The sequence below is a fragment of the Rhea americana genome, unplaced genomic scaffold (assembly GCF_003343005.1).
Source record: "Rhea americana isolate MKP2758 unplaced genomic scaffold, rheAme1 scaffold_19, whole genome shotgun sequence".
Taxonomy (NCBI): domain Eukaryota; kingdom Metazoa; phylum Chordata; class Aves; order Rheiformes; family Rheidae; genus Rhea; species Rhea americana.
Genome location: NW_028186038.1, coordinates 1593741 through 1612354, shown reverse-complemented (window position 1 = coordinate 1612354; position 18614 = coordinate 1593741). Strand labels below are relative to the sequence as shown.

The 18614-nt window shown below is 36.1% G+C and overlaps 2 protein-coding genes across 2 annotated transcripts in view; one reads left to right on the top strand and one right to left on the bottom strand.

Annotated features, from left to right (window-relative positions):
• Positions 1-18614, top strand: part of CACNA2D3 (calcium voltage-gated channel auxiliary subunit alpha2delta 3) — a 452513-nt gene that overhangs the window by 358888 nt on the left and 75011 nt on the right. The window contains exon 27 of the mRNA XM_085302579.1: positions 508-588. Within this exon, the coding sequence (XP_085158705.1) occupies positions 508-588 (81 nt within the window). The remainder of the gene's footprint in view (positions 1-507; positions 589-18614) is intronic.
• Positions 13004-18614, bottom strand: part of LRTM1 (leucine rich repeat transmembrane protein 1) — a 15371-nt gene continuing 9760 nt past the window's right edge. Inside the window, exons 2-4 of the mRNA XM_085302313.1 lie at positions 18458-18510; positions 16392-17017; positions 13004-13437 (exon numbers count right to left, since the gene is read on the bottom strand). Of these exons, the coding sequence (XP_085158439.1) occupies positions 13004-13437; positions 16392-17017; positions 18458-18510 (1113 nt within the window). The remainder of the gene's footprint in view (positions 13438-16391; positions 17018-18457; positions 18511-18614) is intronic.

The following is an 18614-nucleotide window of genomic DNA, read 5'->3' as shown; positions in this document are numbered from 1 at the left end:
AATCTTAGATGTTAATCTAAGTTATGCATTGAAATTTTCAGCTAGCTCACTGGTCCTGTGAACAGGTGGTGCTTCTTTTACAGGGCTCCAAGTAAAACCCCAAGATGTGGCATAACAGTTTTCCTTGAATGTTTGCATAGGTTGGACTTACAGCCTAGAATTTTAAACAAGAAAAGCCCAACAGAGGAAATGTCTGCATCACTGAGAAGCCCTACTAGTTGTCACTATTGTTACCATTTTTTAGCAGAGAAGCCAAAAACCGATTGCTTATRTTAGTGTTTTAAGCTTGTTGGGATACTGGGGAAGTCTGAAATGCCAGTGCCTGGTGCCTATATGTTCTGTGCATACACGGTCTRTGATGTTGGTTGTCATGTTAGCATATTTCCTGAGTACTAAATTCATGTGGACATTTGACTGTATTTCAAAATGGAAAATACAACTGAATTTCCCCATTCTGTAATACTTTATTTCAATTTGATTTTTTTTTTCCTTTAATACACCCTGCAGAAACAGCAAACAAAAGCAACGTCGTSACAGCTAGTACTGCTATTCAACTTTTGGATGACAGAAAATCTCCAGTGGTTGCAGGTAAAATAGTTGCGGTTTATTTATTTTGTTCATTTTTTTGAAGCAGTTTATCGGTTCTTCACTTTCCTTTTTAGGTTAGCAAAAAGTTTCACATAGAAATACATTTTTTGAGAGGAGTGGAGGAGAGAAAGATGCAGTTGCACCTATAAGATGTAACTGAACCCCTTCACATGGAGAACACTTAYTGCCTCCTCTCCCTAAGAATTTGATCCTTTGTTAGTTGGCTGTCCCACTCTCTGTAAGGTGTGTAGTTTTACTTGATAGAAATTACAGCCATTATCAGTGAAGCTTTTTTTTGTAGAAACTCATTCTGTATCTTYGTAAATCAGAATATATTATGTTAAACAAAAGGAAAGAGAAGAAGGGACTGTCTGATGTGTAACGGTTCCACATAAGCTTCAGATTTCAAAATCCTGTCATATAAYAGATGATTCGAAGTATGCAGTTTGTCTAGGTTATCAGAACTGTGATTGGATCRGAGAATATAAATTGGATAACTAAGATCTGCAGTCTATGAGCCAAGAATGTAACAGTATCTAATGACTAAAAAGTGAAGTTTGGCAAATACGGATTAGATACAAAACATATATTTTTAACGATTAGAGTAATTAATTGTTAAATTGTTAGATATTTCTCGCTCAGATGCTTTTCTGAACAATTTACTTTAGTTCCCAATAGTTACTGACCCTGAAGAAGGAATTAATTCAGAGAAGCTTTATGGCTTGTTATGCAGGAAAACAAGCTCTCTTATCTCAGGGAAAGTTAGGTAGATACCACATGAAACAACAACCATCCTGTTTTTCTCATGATTAAAATATGATTTAAAATGCAGTAAGATTGGTTAACACAATCCTGAAAGAGCAAGGATTTGCCAGGTAAGTGAGAAACCTCTAATCTGTTTCCTCAAGCACAGAATATCTCCACTGATAATAGCAGATTTTACAATGTCAACAGAAAAGCACCCTTCTGACTCCAATTTGTGTGAATAACGTTATACACTGCTCATTGAACTCTTCTATAACAGGAAATCTTAATCATGACTTCATACTCCTCCTATTAAACCATAAAACAGCATTTATAATAAATGTTTACTTAGATATCTGCAAATTACAGAAGATGTAATTAAGAGTTTTCCTACAATGAAAAAGATTGACCTGTTATTTCTAGAATRCTTCTTTGTTAGATGGAGTTAGGAAAAGGATCCTCATGAAGTGCATTTATCATCGTCTGTGAAAATGCATAGGATTAGGAGGCATCTCAAAATTTGTTCTTTCCTTGCTAGTGTTTGTACTTCAACGTTTGCTTGAGGGAGGTATCACACATAAACAACCAGCACTGTATCAACAAGCTTTGTATTTTTGTAGTAATTGTAATGTAGAGAGGCAGATTTTCCTGCTCCCAATCCCTAGTGACTATGTTTAGTATCAAGAGTTTAAAATTACTTGTGTCCCATACATTCCATCTAAAATAAAGACTGGCTCTTCAGAGCTTTTTCATATTAAACTGGGCAACAGTTTTTCATGGTATTTGTGAATGTGTAATGCTGTGAAAAATCTGAGCAGCGTATTAACACACCTAAGCGCACACCAGGGGCTTTTTATTTTTCTGTCTGTAACCTTTAGAAAACTGTGTGATGGAGATTTTTTTCAATACAAAGCATTCTGAAAGAATTTGCTTTGAATAACTTTTTCCACCCCCCCCCCCATACGATTTGGAGTTGTTTTCTCCCCCTGCACCTCTGCGAACTATTTTGCGTGTAAGCGTTAGCGGGTCAGCCCCGGCCGATCCGGGGCAGGCAGGTATACGCRTTATTCTTGTCCTCTTTCAGCTGGAGATCGTAAATGCGCCTCGTCAGTCTTTCTTTTTTCATCAGAAAACTTGAAACAAAGTACCTGACGTGTMGTTAACTTTTTAGGTTTTATTATAAGGCTGACGTTGTTCTGTTTTAAGCAAAACCTATTTGGAGGCAGAAACCGGAGCAGTGGCGAACGATGAGGATTTGAAGTTTCGTTAGCCGGATTTGGGGAACTAATGTAGGATTGTGGGTAACACTTTCAAATACCTAAATCAAAGTTCAAATTTGGCCAAAACATGTCATTTTAATTTGTGAAGTAAGTATTCCTCTTTCACGTTTGGTGTGAGTGGATTACAGAAAGCAGCAAGCTGGGATACACATTTGGTGTAGAATCGTTCTCTTCCCTAGAGAGATTTGACTGAAAATAAAGCTGCACCAGAATGCTGTTTTTTACAGATGACTRAAAGGATTTAAAATAGGCAGAGAGAAACTAGAATGTAGTTATAAAATGTAAATCTGAGTTAGACCTGTTTGGGGGGAGGACAAAAAACAACCCTTACTACAAAATCTGCAGTCTCTTCTATTTTCTTTGTAAATTATTTTATTTTTTGTAGAAAAACATCGGTCATAACAGACTTCATACTGTGTGGATTTTAATCCACACTAAGGTTTACTGCAAGTAGGGAAAATTCAGCCTTTAATCTAGGCAGGAAATCTTAAAACCAGTGAATCTCCAGACTCTTGTTACAGAGAATTTAAGTGGCACTGCTGCTGTTTTACCATCTGTACCTATTAATACCAGTCCACTGTGAGAATGTGTTTGCTTATTGGCAATATATATATATATATATATATAGATATATATATGTATATACATGTATATACACACGCACGTATATATATTTAAAATTACTCTCATCGCTTTCAACTGAGAGTGTATTTTTTTATTTACATGAATGCAAATTTCTGTAGAAAGTGTATAAGCAGGAGATAAGCCTAAAATATTTAAGTGTAATATCAGCRTATTTATCCCTATTAATACATTGAGGGTTTAATTTATTTGTGGGAGAGATAGGGAGAATTACACAGATTTTTTTGAAATTAAAGCACATTTATGCTCTAAATTGCTTTGTCTTAGTGTTCTCTATTCTCATGCCTACTATATTGAGCTTACATTTTAACAGTCAGGTTCTTCAAACTGCTCATGTTACAATGTGAAGGGGAATGAATGGAGGTAGGACTTTTGTTTTTTGTTATTCTCAACTTCATCTAAAAATTATAGAATCACTCTCAGTCTTGAAGTTCCATGAGATACCATGTAAGAAGGTATCTTCTTTCACTATTTCAATGTTCCTCTCGATAACCCAGATGAAGACAGTTAACATAAGAATTTTGAATTTAGGTAGCAATCTAGTTATTACAAATAAATCATGTTAGGAAAGAGTCCTATCTTCTGAGGCTTGTAGGAAAGGCTGTATGTTTCATCATTTCATATTAATTGCAGTAGAGTTTAGTATTATATTTTTGTACTCTTTGATATTGCGTGATGAGTGAACTCAATTCAGGTCCTTGATTTGAACCTCTACCTCCAAGTGAATACATTACTGCAACACAGGATTTGTATATGCTATGTACATGTTTCTTCTTATTTCCAATTATTTCTGGAAAAATATTGGTTTCATCAGTATTTTTATTGTAATTTTGTTTAAAATGAAATTTTAACGTTATTGTTCACCTAGGCAGTTCTGGGCAAGAGACAAGGAGGAACCGAGCAAAGCAAAGCTAAGCCGTCATTGACTAACACAGGCTCTATGCAATTAAAAAGACTCAGAATAGAGCCCACTTTACCAAGCAGCTGTCTGAAGATTCTGAGAGTTATGATTTGGACCTTGTGATGCATTTTTCTCCATAGACACATTTTGGCTCAAAAACTATAGTATAATACAGGACTTTATAAAGCCCTTCGGGTTAAAAGAGGACAGCATTGTTCAYGGATAACGTGAAAATTAGCCATTTGCGATGTATGACTAAAGATATCAGAACTGATGCAACCTTCTTCAGTGCAAAATTTTATAAAGGACRCTGAAGAAAACTTCTGATGATTTCAGAACTTATGAAGGTCTCTTTGGGCTTCAGGCTTCACTGGAAAAAATCCATAGCAGCACTTAGTAAAAAGCTCTAGACATGCAGTCGGAAGGGGGAAACGCTAAACTGCTCACACCCTCAGTTTTTGTAGGCTTTTGAAATTCAGAGTTTGAGGGAGAGGAGGAGTAGTTTAACACAAGGCTGTTTTAATACAAAGCTGCTGAAAACTTTGCAAAGTACAAATTTTCGTTAATTGTTTTATTCCTCTTTGTTTTATTTATATGCAAACTAGTTATATACATGAACCATGTCCRTACTGTGGAAAGGCATACAAATACAGTCACAGAAAGACTGTGAAATRTGTTTGTATTTTTAATACTGCAGGAGCTGTGTGATATCTTATTAACATGAGTCATCTTAAAGATCAAAAAAATAATTGAGTGTCTTTTCATTTTCACAAACAGCAATGCTGTCAGAGGCAAAGGACCTTCCTAAGTTGATAGATTTGAAACATCAAGCATAYAGAAAGATGATGCTACTCTAAAACCTAGTTTGAATGCCATCAGTGTGTTCTTTCTTGAAAGCTTGCAGTAGAAAATTATTTATAATATTAGATATAATTTATATGAACAACAGGTGTTTTCATTTATTACTATTGCCACCTATTGATAAAAATGTGGAATTGCAAATAACTTTTGTTAGTTTCCATGGTACCAAAGCATGAGGGAGGAATGTCTAAAAAGGATTATTYTTATTTAATCGTTTTCTACCAAAATATTTTAAATATAATCAATTTTCTTTTGGAATTTCTACTTATCAAAGTCAAAATTATGACATAAGAACACTAAATGAGTCTTTCATCTACACACAATTTTCTGTGGTCTTTTCATCAAAATCAAGTAGTATTTTAGTCTATTTATTTCAGAAAACTCAAGATCTTTACTGATAAAGTCAGACCTTCAGTCTCTGAGTAGAGGCAAGCCCTGATTGCTCTATGTCAACTTAACTGGAATACTAGATTAATGGAAGGTCAGTGTAGCTCAGTTAAAGAAAAATGAAAGTATTCTGAACATTTCTCTTATTCGGAGTAATTCTGTAAAGAAAATAAATCTATGTTCTTCTTATGTTCCTCTTTCCCTCTCTTTTGCTGAATATACATTAAAAAACATTACAGTAGTTCCTGTTTGGAGAGAATAGAAAAATCATTGCTGGAAGAACCCTGGTGTCTTCTCTTTTCCACGCTCCTTGCGCGTTTTTTGTTGTTTAGCTTTCTGTACATTGAGCATTCCTCGTACAGATGGCCTAAAGATCAGCCCCTCTCGGAGTCTTTTGGGGTGGCGGTTACCAAGAAGCCGATAGCTCTTGTGAGAATAACCAACCCGTAAGGGTCAGATTCTGCCGTTCGTGRGCATGTTGAATAACAGTTACGCTTTACAAGTAGTCCTTCCAAGGGAAGAGACTTACTGCTACTTTTCAGAATGAGTAAGAATGGCCTAATTTATTGCACAGGCATCGTTCCCTGCTGCCAGGCAGTAAAAGCTGGAAATAAGGCGGGAGGTTCTTTCTGCGGCGCGTGATTCTTCTCTCTCTGCAGCGTATTGTCTTTCCGCAGGTACGTGACACACAGGGGTCCCTGGAATCTGGCCTTCAAGCACATGGCAGGTGCATTTAATTCCGCAGCGGATGGTGCCGTAACGCAAGGGCACAGTGAGTGTTAGGTTACCGCCTGTCCTCCGCCACGCAGATCTGTGGGAGTGATAGATAGAATTTTTTGCAGAAGAGATTTCTTATAGAGAAACATCTTTATGCAGCTTACCACAATGAAAGGAATACCTTTTAAAACAGAACGGATAATTTCTCTCCAAACTGTAGATTGTTGTTTTACGTTTTTTTTTTTTATTTTTAAATATACATTAAATATATATTAAAAATATATAATAAATGGATCTTYGTAATCAGATGCAAGAGGTATAACTGCATTTAAGGAAAGACAGCCTAGTCGTCTTCTATTCACTGATGGATTTTAAATTCCTTTATTAAAAATCTGTGTTATRCAAATATAGAATACTATATTTTATGCCTTCATACAAATTGTCCTGAGTAAAACCAGGATATTTYCCCTTTCTAGTATCTAGCTTTTCAAACCTTTATTTTTATAACCAGCCCATATCCAGTTCAAGGGTTCTGTCTCCAAGCTCTGCGTGGAGATAGATTTTTCTCTAGAAGTCTTTTCTTTCGTCACCTAAATTGTTCTCTGTTTTATATCATTTTAACAAGCATGAACATAACAAGAAAATCAATTATTCAGTGTTAAAAGTTTCCCATCAAGCTGCTAAAAGCCTTTGGTACTTTGGATGACAGAATTTTCAGATTTAAGTTCTGCTTTTTGTTTCCCATCTATAAGGTAAGGAAGATATGGCAAAAATTTAATTTCATCACTAGCTTGTTAAAAATGACATGTAATTTTGAATGCTTCTCTTTTGGCCAGAGGAAACTAACCCTGAAAATACTGCTGTTTAAGATATTTCAAATTGTGCCTTGAAAAAAGGAATAATTYATAATCTTATATTGCTTTTGAAATACAAATCTCTGCTTTTTAAGGCTGGTCATACTTTGTATTTTTTTTTTTAACCTTCCTGTTTGAATTAGTATTTTTAGAACTGCAATTTAAAAAGAAAATTTGTAGATATACCAGTTTTCAGGAACTGAGACATTTTGTAATTAAGGCTCTAAGTAGGCACGATTCTTTTATAGTTTTGTGGAGGAAAATATGCACATTTTATCTGAAACTAACTGCCTTTATATTATTAAAAATATGTTCTTCATTTTTCTTTCTTTTTTTTTTATTTGGTATGTTAGTAACTTAACATTCTTTTTAGGTTTTTTTGGAGAGAATTTCTCATGCACAGATCTCTTTAAGCCAGATCTCAGGACATACTTTTAACAAGCCCAATCCAATAGTTTGATTATCTTCCAAAAAAGAAAAAAAGGTAGTTTGAAGTAGTGCTATTTTTAGGAATGACAGATATTGTGACTGTTAACAAATAGTTGTCTGTTATGATTACAACAGCACTAGAAGTAAATATATCTATTGTAAGCTGCTCTGTACTGCTTACAGGGTTTTTTGGATTTTTTTTTTTTTTTTTTGCCACATGTACTGCTTTGGTATTACTATATTATCAAAGACATTCAAGCAAATGTCACTGCATTCCTGCAAAGTCCTTAAAAATATGACACCATCTATAAAATTGCATTTTAGTATGAAGGCCTTAGGGAAAATGAATATGCCATCATAATGACACACCAACCAAATGTTTGAAGCTTTCTAAAATAGATGTTTTCCTTGTCAGGCAAGACAGTGATTTACTTAATCTTTACTCCCCTTCGTAAGCCACAGAAGATTATATTCAGCAGTAGCATTTAGTAAATCCCTCAAAATGCCTTGCATGCTTTAGTGGAAAACCGCTAGTTTATATTTTTCCAGAGCTTCTTGTACATTTTGAATATTATCTTTGTATTCATAAATCTAATATTGGTGCATAAACTAATGCTTTCAGTTTCAGGAAAATCAGTATATTTGCACAGTCTAGCTTTAAACAACTGGCCGCCTGAGTGAGGTTGGGAGCCATGGCTTGGTCAGGAAGCACGCCTTGCAGGTAATCCGTGGAGAGGGGTAGGATCCTCCACAAACTGCTTCAGGACACGTGGTCCGGCCCTGCCCCGCTGCAGTGGCTGAGCAGGGAGTCTGACGTTAGGTTYGCCACCGTTCACGTGTTTGCATTCGTTTGCATTTCTTCTCAGTTCGTTTTACCATAGAGAGTTAGTGCTTGCAGTAATTAAGTAATGCGGCTCTCGGAGATATTTCTCTGCTAGCATCCTCTGGAGAATTTAACCTCTTTTGGCTTAATTCTTTTCTTGGGTTTTGCTCAACACTTATTCTCAGGGAATCTAGGGCTCTGATAGATAGATTAGATCAATATCCTGTAGAGTATATACAGGATACTATATACTGTATAGTAAACTTCTTAGAAGATTCTGGTTTTTTACTGATGCTTTTTTTTTTATGAGTGGTATATAATTTAAGTAGGAGCTGAAGCTTTGGTAGCAGAATGATCTTGTGGTCTAATAACAATCAGATTCTAGGGATATTTTGCCAAATAATTCTGCTGCTAGCAAAGTAAATCCTTGATTGCAGAACAAGGCAGCAGAGAAGCTGTCATTTTTTTAATTCTAATAATGCTGTGCATATATGAAGCTCAAAAACACTTTATTGAGAGATTCTCTGCAGTTGTGTAGGATATGAATACATTCATCTCAGATTAAATACCATGGATTAACTAATTAATCCCCCCTAGAAGACTATGTTTCCAAAAATTGATAGTCTTCTCATAGCTTGTTGTCTCCTTGAAAGTTTTTGGCAAAAAGTTCAACCTGCAGTGAGCATAGCCTCAAAACTGGGGGATTACTCTGTAGTCGATGAGAGATAACTGCAACTTGCTTTGGCGATAGTTACGTAGTATATCGTCATAGGTTTGTTTATTATAGGCTTCTAATTCCAGTTCCTTTTCCCCAAGGTGGGTTACTCCCATGTCCATGTTCTTGGTTGTCTTACCTGGGGAGCATAAAATCATATTTCAGGTAAAAGAAACCCAGGAAGTATGAAGAATCATTTATGATTATTAGTAGTACTATGACACTTCCAGCCACATTTGAAGATCAAAGTTGTTAGAAGAGGCATCCTTTCTGGCTGCGTAASTGAAGCCTGTATATCGTTGTCTTCTGGTCAGCAAAGATAAATAGTTATTGGTAGGCAGCTGTTGATCTTTTTTGTTAACATTTTAAATGATAGATACCCTATGTGTAGTACAACTAAACTTTGATATTCAAGAAGAGGGATCCTGATTCTGGTTGGACATTAGATTACCAAGGGAAAATGGGGCTGTATTTTCACTGTCCTTTTGCAAGTTTTGTATGGAGAGGCACCTACAGCAAACGAGTGTGGTTTAGTTCGTTAAGCTTTGTTTCTTCCAATGTAGATACTGATGGCATTTTCTAAAAAGAACATTGGCATATCATAGTTTTAAAATGCTCTTCTGGATTGAATCTAGACTTTCTCCATCTCCMTTTTCCACATTAGTTTCTCTAAACAGAGGAATGATGAGTCTATGTTTGAAAGACAGGAATACACAGTATATTCACTTTCTTGGTCTTTGCAGATAGCTTACAGAATAGCATGTCCTGGCGTTTGATTGACTTTGGGGGAAGGGATGGTTTTCACAGAGATTAAGACAAAAATACTGTATTTACTACAATACATTTCACTGAATTGCTGAAAAACAACAAAGCTTTCTCAGCAACCTTTATCTGAAAAATAAATCTCTAAAGACAACTTATTTCAGCAGCAGATGTCCATTGCTAAGCTCTGCAAATTAAGGGCACATCTGTGGAGAATCCCTAGATCCAGTCTTCCACATGTAATGGAATACACAACAAATTGTGCCTTTTATCTCTATTTTACAATGGGTGAACATTCTATTTTTTGTACTGCAAAATAAATAATTTTACATTTGTTAATTTAAGCAGGTGAATTTGTTAATTTAAGCAGGTGAATACAAGACTGTGTCTTGTAAGCCAATCATCATAAATTACTAGAATGCAAACAAATTTTTAAATATATATAGTCTCATCAAAGTTGAATGAGAAGTTTCTCTGTTTTTTTTTTTTTTTTTGGTGTGTGTAGCAAATAGCAAGTTATACAGTGTATATCATATTTTTCATGAATTGGCTTGCTCTACTCCCATAGCAGAGTGAACTAATGGAAGTATGAAATACTTTCCTTTCTGGCAGAACTCTGTATCAACTTACAGCTTTATGTGTGCATGAAAATCCCCAAAGCATCTTAAATCTGACTTGGAAAGAGTTTCTTTAAATGTTTTTGTACCCTTTGTTGCCCCTTTCTCACTTTTTTTTCCTTGCTTTCTTACCGTTGTTTTTTTTTTTTTTTTTATAAGACTGAGGAGATGTTCTGTTTATTTCTTACTAGAAAATATCGAGTCAATTCTTGTTTCTCCTCTACTTCAGGACATCAGAAGTGTGAACTTATTTATAATGAAGGCTGCAGTGCTGCAGCTGAGCTGTTAGGAACACTGTCGCTGAAACCTCTACGGAGGTTGGAGGTTTATTAGCTTTTACCTTGAGGTCTGCAGTTGGAGTGCCAATATGCTCATTTTAGATTTTAGGTGGTCATCTAAAGAAAGCACTGTGATTTGGTTTGGCTCTGACTTCATCTTTGGAGAGAAAGATTGTGTCTTGTAGATCTAACAAAATGTCCTATCTTTTGCTTTGAAAAATGTTATTACAGTAAATGGGGTGGGGGGGAGGAAGAAAATGTAGATCTCCACACTCTAGTGATTTCATTTTGAAAATGAATTATTCATTAAACTTTACTAGCTATTTCAAGAGAAAAAAAAATCAAACTCCGATCTGAAATACATATTCAAAATTCAATACATATCAGATTTGAGAGCTTGAATATGAATATTCTATAAGGTTCTATGCTGATGATGTCCAATGCTGATATTCCCAATCTTGGGTACTACATTTCAGTAAAAATGTAGACAACCTGATAGGGTTCCAGGGAATGCAAGGAAGAAAATAAGTTTGTAAAATATGRTTTTACAGGAAAATTTGGAACAGCTTAGTTTGTTTAGTCTAGGACAGAGAAAAATGAAGAGGGCCTAATAATAATTTTGACGTACTTAACACTTACCGGAAAAAAAAGAAAAAAGGAAAAAAAAAAGAAAAAAAAAAGACAGTAATTGATTATTTTTCATGTCTGCCAGGTATACATTAAGAATGAGATTCTTTATTTTTCTAGACGTGAAAGTAACAGCAGATGCAGGAATGAGTTTCAAAAGTTGATTTGCAATTATTACTAAGTAGATAAGAGGAAGGGTTATGTGACTCCTGCCGTGTAGCCCATTACTCWGTTGAGTTTCTGGAATATCTGCAGAGCTCGGTGTTGGACTCCATCTATTGCAAGGGCAGTGGAGGTCTGGATGCCATGGAATGGCTTCTTCTGCCCTGTTTCTCAGCCTTCGCCCTCAAGAGCCTTCTGCCCGAAGGAATACACTGGTGATATTTACAGCAGAGCAGGTTTAACATAGATGTTAGGAAAAAAATCTGCAGACTGTAAGCACAGTTGGTCTCTGCATCAGCTACACAAACAGGTCTGTTGTCCTCATGACTAGAGAAGTTTCAAAAATACATTAGACAAACATCTGTCTGGAATGGTCTAGATGTTCAGAAAGAGAGATGGAGTAGGTACCTCTGTCGGTTTTCTTAAAACGATCGTTTCTAGGAGTAATTTGAAAAATACTTCTGCACTTTCAAAATATTCTATCTGCTCAAAATTTATGGTACTCAAATGGTTTTGGCTCTGATTTCTTCCGATGGTAAAATCGCACCAAAGAAAGTTTAGGGTGGACCCTTGAATTAATTTAGCTGAATGTTTTCTCTGTGAGAAGGAGAGCACGTAAACATGCAGCGATGTTATCGTCCGTCCTGRAGGCAGCCTTGTGACGAGGGCTGCGTCCGCCGCGCGGTCTGCAGAATGGAGCATCTGTGCGGGTTTGTGAATGAGAAGCTTCAGGATTTGCCTTAGCAAGCGTGGGCGCTCGTAGGAGAACGGGTCGCGTCTGTCCACGCGCGCTGTGCGTGCCTCGTGCAGTGCTCGTACCTGAAACTCAGTGTAACCTTTCCTCCTCCTCACGTGTTTTCTCAGCTCTCTTCCTTCTTCCCTAGTAAGTGACTTAGAAACGAAATGTGATAGCTAGCAAGGTGCTTCCTGTCTTTGAAGCTAGATAATGGATGAAATGCTTTATTTCTGTCTTGTAGGGCAGATTGGAAGGTGGAAAAAGTATTTTCAAAAGGTTTTGACAGGTTTTCCAAGTGGTCAGCAGCAGTGTGTAGACTGTTCCATTCTAAAACTGATTGCGACTTGTATTTCTGGATATGTACCACATACTTTCATAAAACCACTGTAGGTTTTAAGAACCTACAGTACAGTCATCTATAAATGTTCTGCATTTTTCTTTGTAGAAAGCTCACTCRTGTTGGATACTGACCATAGCAACACCATAGCTCCTGTGTTGTATTACTATTACATGAATGGCTAGTAATGGAAAATGGAACACTTAAAAGTGGCTTCGTCAGGATTAAATTATGTCAGATGCTCAGCCTTCCATAGTGGCTGCAAAATATACATGCACAAAATATAAATAAGCTTACATTCATTTACTTAAAATTTTAATATAATACCATTACTAGGAACATAATATATATGTGTGTGTGTGTATGTGTGTGTGTATATATAAAATTAAATATATAAATATATATATATTTACATAAAAGTTCTTTAATGTGAAAAARCAAAGAAAAGCAGTTGTGAATAATAAGTCAATCATATTTAGATTCCAGACTTCTTAACTGAAGGGAGGACTCTTTATTTTTCAAGAAACCAAAGACAAGAGTAACTCAAGCCAAGGAACTATCAAATGGCTCTTTTTCCTCGGGAGTCCCATGCTGTCTTGCTGGGGCCAAGTGTTCTCTGTGGTATTTAGCAGTAATTGCAGCATAGGCACAACCATAAACAGCAGCTGCCAACATCATTAGACACACGATTCCACAGACAACTCCGGTTATTACTACAGTGGCAATTGCATGACGCAAACTAACAGGCCTTGGCTTTGGTTTAGGTTCACAGTTTGGACGGCTGTTTTCCCCGTGTTCGCTGTGATGAACGTGCTTCAGAGAGCTTCTGTGCTCAAAGTTGTGGTGATGAACGCCGGCCAGATGCACGTGAGCTGTTGTAAGAGGGCATGCCCCAAAGAGCTCGTAGGGAACTTTGAGGAGGTCTTTGCCCTTCCGAATCCCTGGTGTCGAGCAGATAATGCCATCGCTTATTCCTCCTGAAAAGAACGCATTTTGGTCTTGAGCACTGGGGGTTGCTGAATTAGATTCATGTAAAAGTAACGGAAACCGTAAGGAAATTTAGAGTCAGYTTTCAATTCATACTTTTTCTAGTTAGATCAAAGGCAAGGTGATTRCACTTTAATAATCATRTAAACAATCATTTGCCAGAATTAAYTGATCAGGATTTAAGTTACCTGTGCTTTTATAAGTGTAATGTGAAAAACAACACTAGTACAAAAATAAGCAAATGCAAATTCATACCATTACTTACTTTTATAARCAAAAAATGGAAACAATATACTTAGTAAACATATCGCACTGGACTTGACAGAAGTAGTCCRTGAAGTAGTCATCGTTCTGACACCATACGCTAATATTTGTCATGATGCAATGAGAAAGTTCAGTAAGTGGCATACACGAGCTGTTTTTTAAAGTGAGGCTCGTGACATTCATAGATTTGAAGGAGTTAAGGTTACTCTATCTGTTAGCGTGTTCAAAGGGTAGATTTCCTAACTGTCCCCCCGAGGATGTGTAGTGTAAAGGAAAGTGGGGTAGGAAACCTCAGTCCTGCTAAAGTGTGCAGCTGGTCCCCAGCATGTAGAGGGATACACTGGGAGTGCACCACAGCTTTAGGATATAGTCTGTCAAGGAGTCAAYAAGGCCACAAACAGTGTTTACGTAATTTAAAAAGTCATCTTTGTTGAGTCAGCTCAAGTTTCTCCCTCTCTTCTATCTGAAATAAAGTACCTTTTAGCTAAAGCCAAATACAGAGATTTTCATTTTGAAGAGAATTTGTTTGAGAAAGTGGTGAGCACAGATGGCCCAAACCAAGATCTTGAGACTACCTTCTCCACAAGTATTGATGATATTCCAAGATATGTAATAGCACAGCAGCTAGTCTCTTGATCTTTAGTAGACAAATCCCAGAGCTGGGTCCTGACATCCCCAGCTTGGAAGTTTGAGCATGGTCATGGGTAAAGCTCCAAATCCTGCAACTCTGGCCCTTCTGTGGTTATGAATGACTAAAAAAATCTGTACTTGGAATAGAAAATTGGAGCTCTTCCTGAACTGAAGCATTCTCTATAATTATTTAAGAGTATGCATCAATTGCCTTGCCTGGATTCAGGTAAGAAATACTATGAAACCTTTTGGACACAACATTCAACACTTAYTTTGAATTCAGACAATAATCTATCTCTAGCAATGTTTTGTTAGGGCTTGCAAGAGATATCTGTAGAGCCACACTACTGTTTTGTTATAAGTATATGATATAAATAATGTGAAAGRTTAAAGTGCATTATAATTTTTCCTCATGTGATTTCACGAGTAATTTTAGAGTAACAATCTTAGAAGAGCACGTAATATGTAGGCTTCTTTTAAAAAAATGTTGCTAAAACAAATCTGTAAGTTCCATGTTAYTTCATTTTGGCAATTTGTGAAAAGATTAGAAAGATGGAAGGGCACCACTGAATTTCTAAACAATTTTTRTTTTAAAATAAGCACAGAACCTATGCTGCTGGCAGAATAATTAAAGTTATCTGCTTATCTTGGATCATTACCTTCTTCTGCACAGAGAAGTCAGGACTCCTGCTGAAACTTGTTGTAGGGGTAAAAAAACGGGGGCAACGTAATATTCTACCAATGCAAAGTATCTAGATTTTAAGCCTGAGGGGGGTTAGCCTTTCGTCTCTTTGGACAAGGTGCTGCCTGGCASTGGCTTTACCTAACCCCGAGGCTGCTGTTGTGCTCGTCGTGTCCCTGCGCAGGCAGCAAGTGTTTTGCAGCAGGTCTGATGTCTGATCACAGCAGCCCTTCTGAGATGCAGGCGACAGGGGCCCTCTTCACGTACGCTGCAGGGTAGCATGCTCTGTGTCACTTTGGTGTACAGCTCGGGAGGCAGTAAGCTGTGTCACATTCAAGCGTCAAAGCCTGCTTTAGAGAAGAGCAAATTGCCCTATTCTTTTGAGTTCTTGAATCTGTCTGCCAGCAGAAAGAAAGAAATTTCCTGTAGTGCTTAAATCCTTTCTCTGACTCAACTGCCTATAGATGGAAGAGATGTGAGAATAGATACGAGAAAAAATGTTTTGGGATGATGAATGCTTATTTACTTCTTTTAAATATGTTCAGTTATAAAGCTTCTCTGAATGCAAGAAAAAAGACAACTTCTGAAATACTCAAAAATAGAATTGAATCATACTCTCTTTTATATAGAGTAACTCRTGAATATATTTTAAAGTGGGTGTGACCAAAAGATGAGGCTACTTTTTAAAATACATTTCACTTTTTCCCATGTGATGGTATTACACATTTCTGTCAAGAAATGGTCAATGAATGTAGTACCTTTCAGTTAACAACAAATTTAGCAACAATACTGTACAAATGTAAACATGTCCAAGGTGCAACATATATTCTCAGAGAATGTATTCCTAAAATATTAAAAAACTTCTGAGTGATATGTGTCATGACTTGAGAGAAATCACAATTCTGTGTTCTCTAAAGTTAAGTCAATATTGAMGTCAGGATTGATATTATCTCTCATATACCAGGTAAAAAGCTTATAAACAGTAAGTGTTGATTTCTAGTAAAAATGGTAGAATTAAAGCAAGTGCATGTGTTTGTGTGTGTGTGCTTATTTTATGTGTATAGATATATACACATACATGTATTTCCATAATGTATCTATGCACATTTAATATATGTATGTGTGTGTATGTACTTCCTCTCTTTCTTTTTATATGTTCATGTAAAGTTCCTCTATAATTCTCATTTCCCACCTGTAATTTTGAAAGCGGCTATATTCCAAACTATGCATACAAACAGATTTTTAGTATACTTGTCGGAGGGGATGTTCTCCAGTGTGAGGTGACTTGTGGTAGCCACAGCAGTGAAGACCAGTTAGATGCTGGCCGTGTGTTCTCCTCGTGTGCGTTATGTCTAATGAGTTCCTTACCTCTGTAGAGAAAGCTCTCCAGCCAAAGCTTTAGGCCAAAGACATTACAGTTACATTGCCAGGGATTATCTTTGAAGAGAACCACTTTCAGGTTTGGAAGAGACTCCAGCAGAACTCTGTCCATTTTCTGAAGTTTGTTGTGCTTCACAGATAATAGCGTTATATTCCCTGTACTGTTTCCCAAAGTCTCAGGCAAGCGTATTATGCTGTTGGATGACAAGTCCAGTTCTTTTAGGTGTGGGAGGAAACTGAAAGTYGTGTTTTCTATAAAATGGATTAAATTCCTAGTTAGGTTTAGAACCTGTAAGTATTTTAATTTTTGGAAAGCACCTGGTGCCAAACTTGAGAGSGARTTGTTAGACAAGTCTAAGATTTTGAGCATCGGTGTTCCAGTGAATGCATTTCGATTGATTTTCCAAATACGGTTATTCTGCAATTGTAATATCTGAATTTCAGGAGGTAAATGGGTAGGAATTTCAGTAAGTCCTCTATTCTTGCAGTCTGCAGTCTTTGAAGCKGGATAGCAGAGACATTTTTCGGGGCATCCAAGAGCTGCATGTGTTAATAAGATGATGCTCAAAACTGAAAGCCAGTTGCCTGTATCACAAGTGAAAGAAACAATAATGCTGTGAAATTAATTTAAAAGTTTTAACTTTTTAAATATACAGATCAGTAAAATAAGCAAAGGATATACAGTGTGATAATAAACATTAACGTAGGTAGCAGTAAGAAAGTCCATTTTAATTTACGTTGGTAAATCCTATATGATACCAAAATTCTTTTATAATTCAGAATTAAGTCAATGCTTCCATGGTCTTAAAGTGAAGTACTTCCTACTTAAATACAAATAGCTTTCAGCAAGTTTTGCCATCAGCAAAGYTGTGAATCTTGGAGAAAACGTTTCTACCAAGTTTCTAAAACTACTTAATTGTAATGTTTCACTCTCTACAGCAATAATAACTTTGAGGCATCTTATGCCAGAGGAGTTGCAAGTAGARTTTTTATGTTTCTGCCTTTTTATTAGTTGTGTTACCTAGAAAGAATTAAGTTAATGTGCTGTCAAAAGAAAAGATTTTGCTGTAAAAACAGRTAAGAGGACTTTTCAGCAATCCAGATTCTGTAGGTTTGTTCTTCAAAATTATCTGTGTTTATACTTTTTGCTTGAATTCTGTTATCTGAATGCCAGCTATTCTTCCCATACAAGTTTCTAAACACTAAGCAAATATTTGTCAAGGAACTGTTAAAAAGATAAATGAGGTCACAGGAGTACTTAGTAAAATTTAACATTTATAATTATTGTCTGTTCCTTGGAATTCAAGTCAGCTTTAATTGAAGAAATAATAGTTTTTACCTTCATATACTTATAACATTCTTACATTGAAAAACAAAGTGCTGCTTAAAGCTATGTTCATATGCATAGCATAAAATAAAAGTTAAAAAAAAATCAGACTCATAATTGAGGCATAAAAYGACTCAATTTGAGTTTCTTTGGCTAGCGAGAATCACAGCAGATTGAGAATCAGGCTGATAAATCCTTTTGTAACATTGTTTCTCAGATGCCTCAAATCATTGCTACTATTTAATACTTTAAAGTTAAAAAAAAAGTTACTACTTAAAACCTTTTAGAATGTAAAGGATAAACTACTTATCGACTTACACAGATCAAATATTAATTAGTAAAAGGAATCAACCTCTAGAGGAACAGCAGCATATGATTATAACACTGATTATGACAGACGTCTAAATGAAAGTTATTTTAAAACTACAATTGAACTTACAAATTAGTCATTAATTTTCACTTTAAAATGAAATTGTATTTAAATTAAAATCACATATAGTCTGAAATTCCTCAGTCGTCTATTGTARAATTCACTTGAAAGAATTCAGCATCCATGCAAGCAAAATAAGCAACACATTCAGTTCATTATATTGCTCTGCAACAGTTGGCTTCAGAAGCTGCGGCACAATTTCCACTGTAGAGTTAAAAATAAACACTGGCTGGTAAGGCAATATTATTTAGAGCACAGAGTAATTTCACTTTTAATCTAAATGCTTCACTGTCTCACCTTTCATGCTTGTTTGCTTGTTCTCCACCTTGCAGAAGGTTCGGTCCGGTTTTCTGAAGCAGAACAGTAACATGCACTTTGTTCCGATTCCCACATCAAATCTCTAATGTGCCCATCTAGTTTCCTTCATGTCTGTTTTTTTTTTTTTTTTTTATTT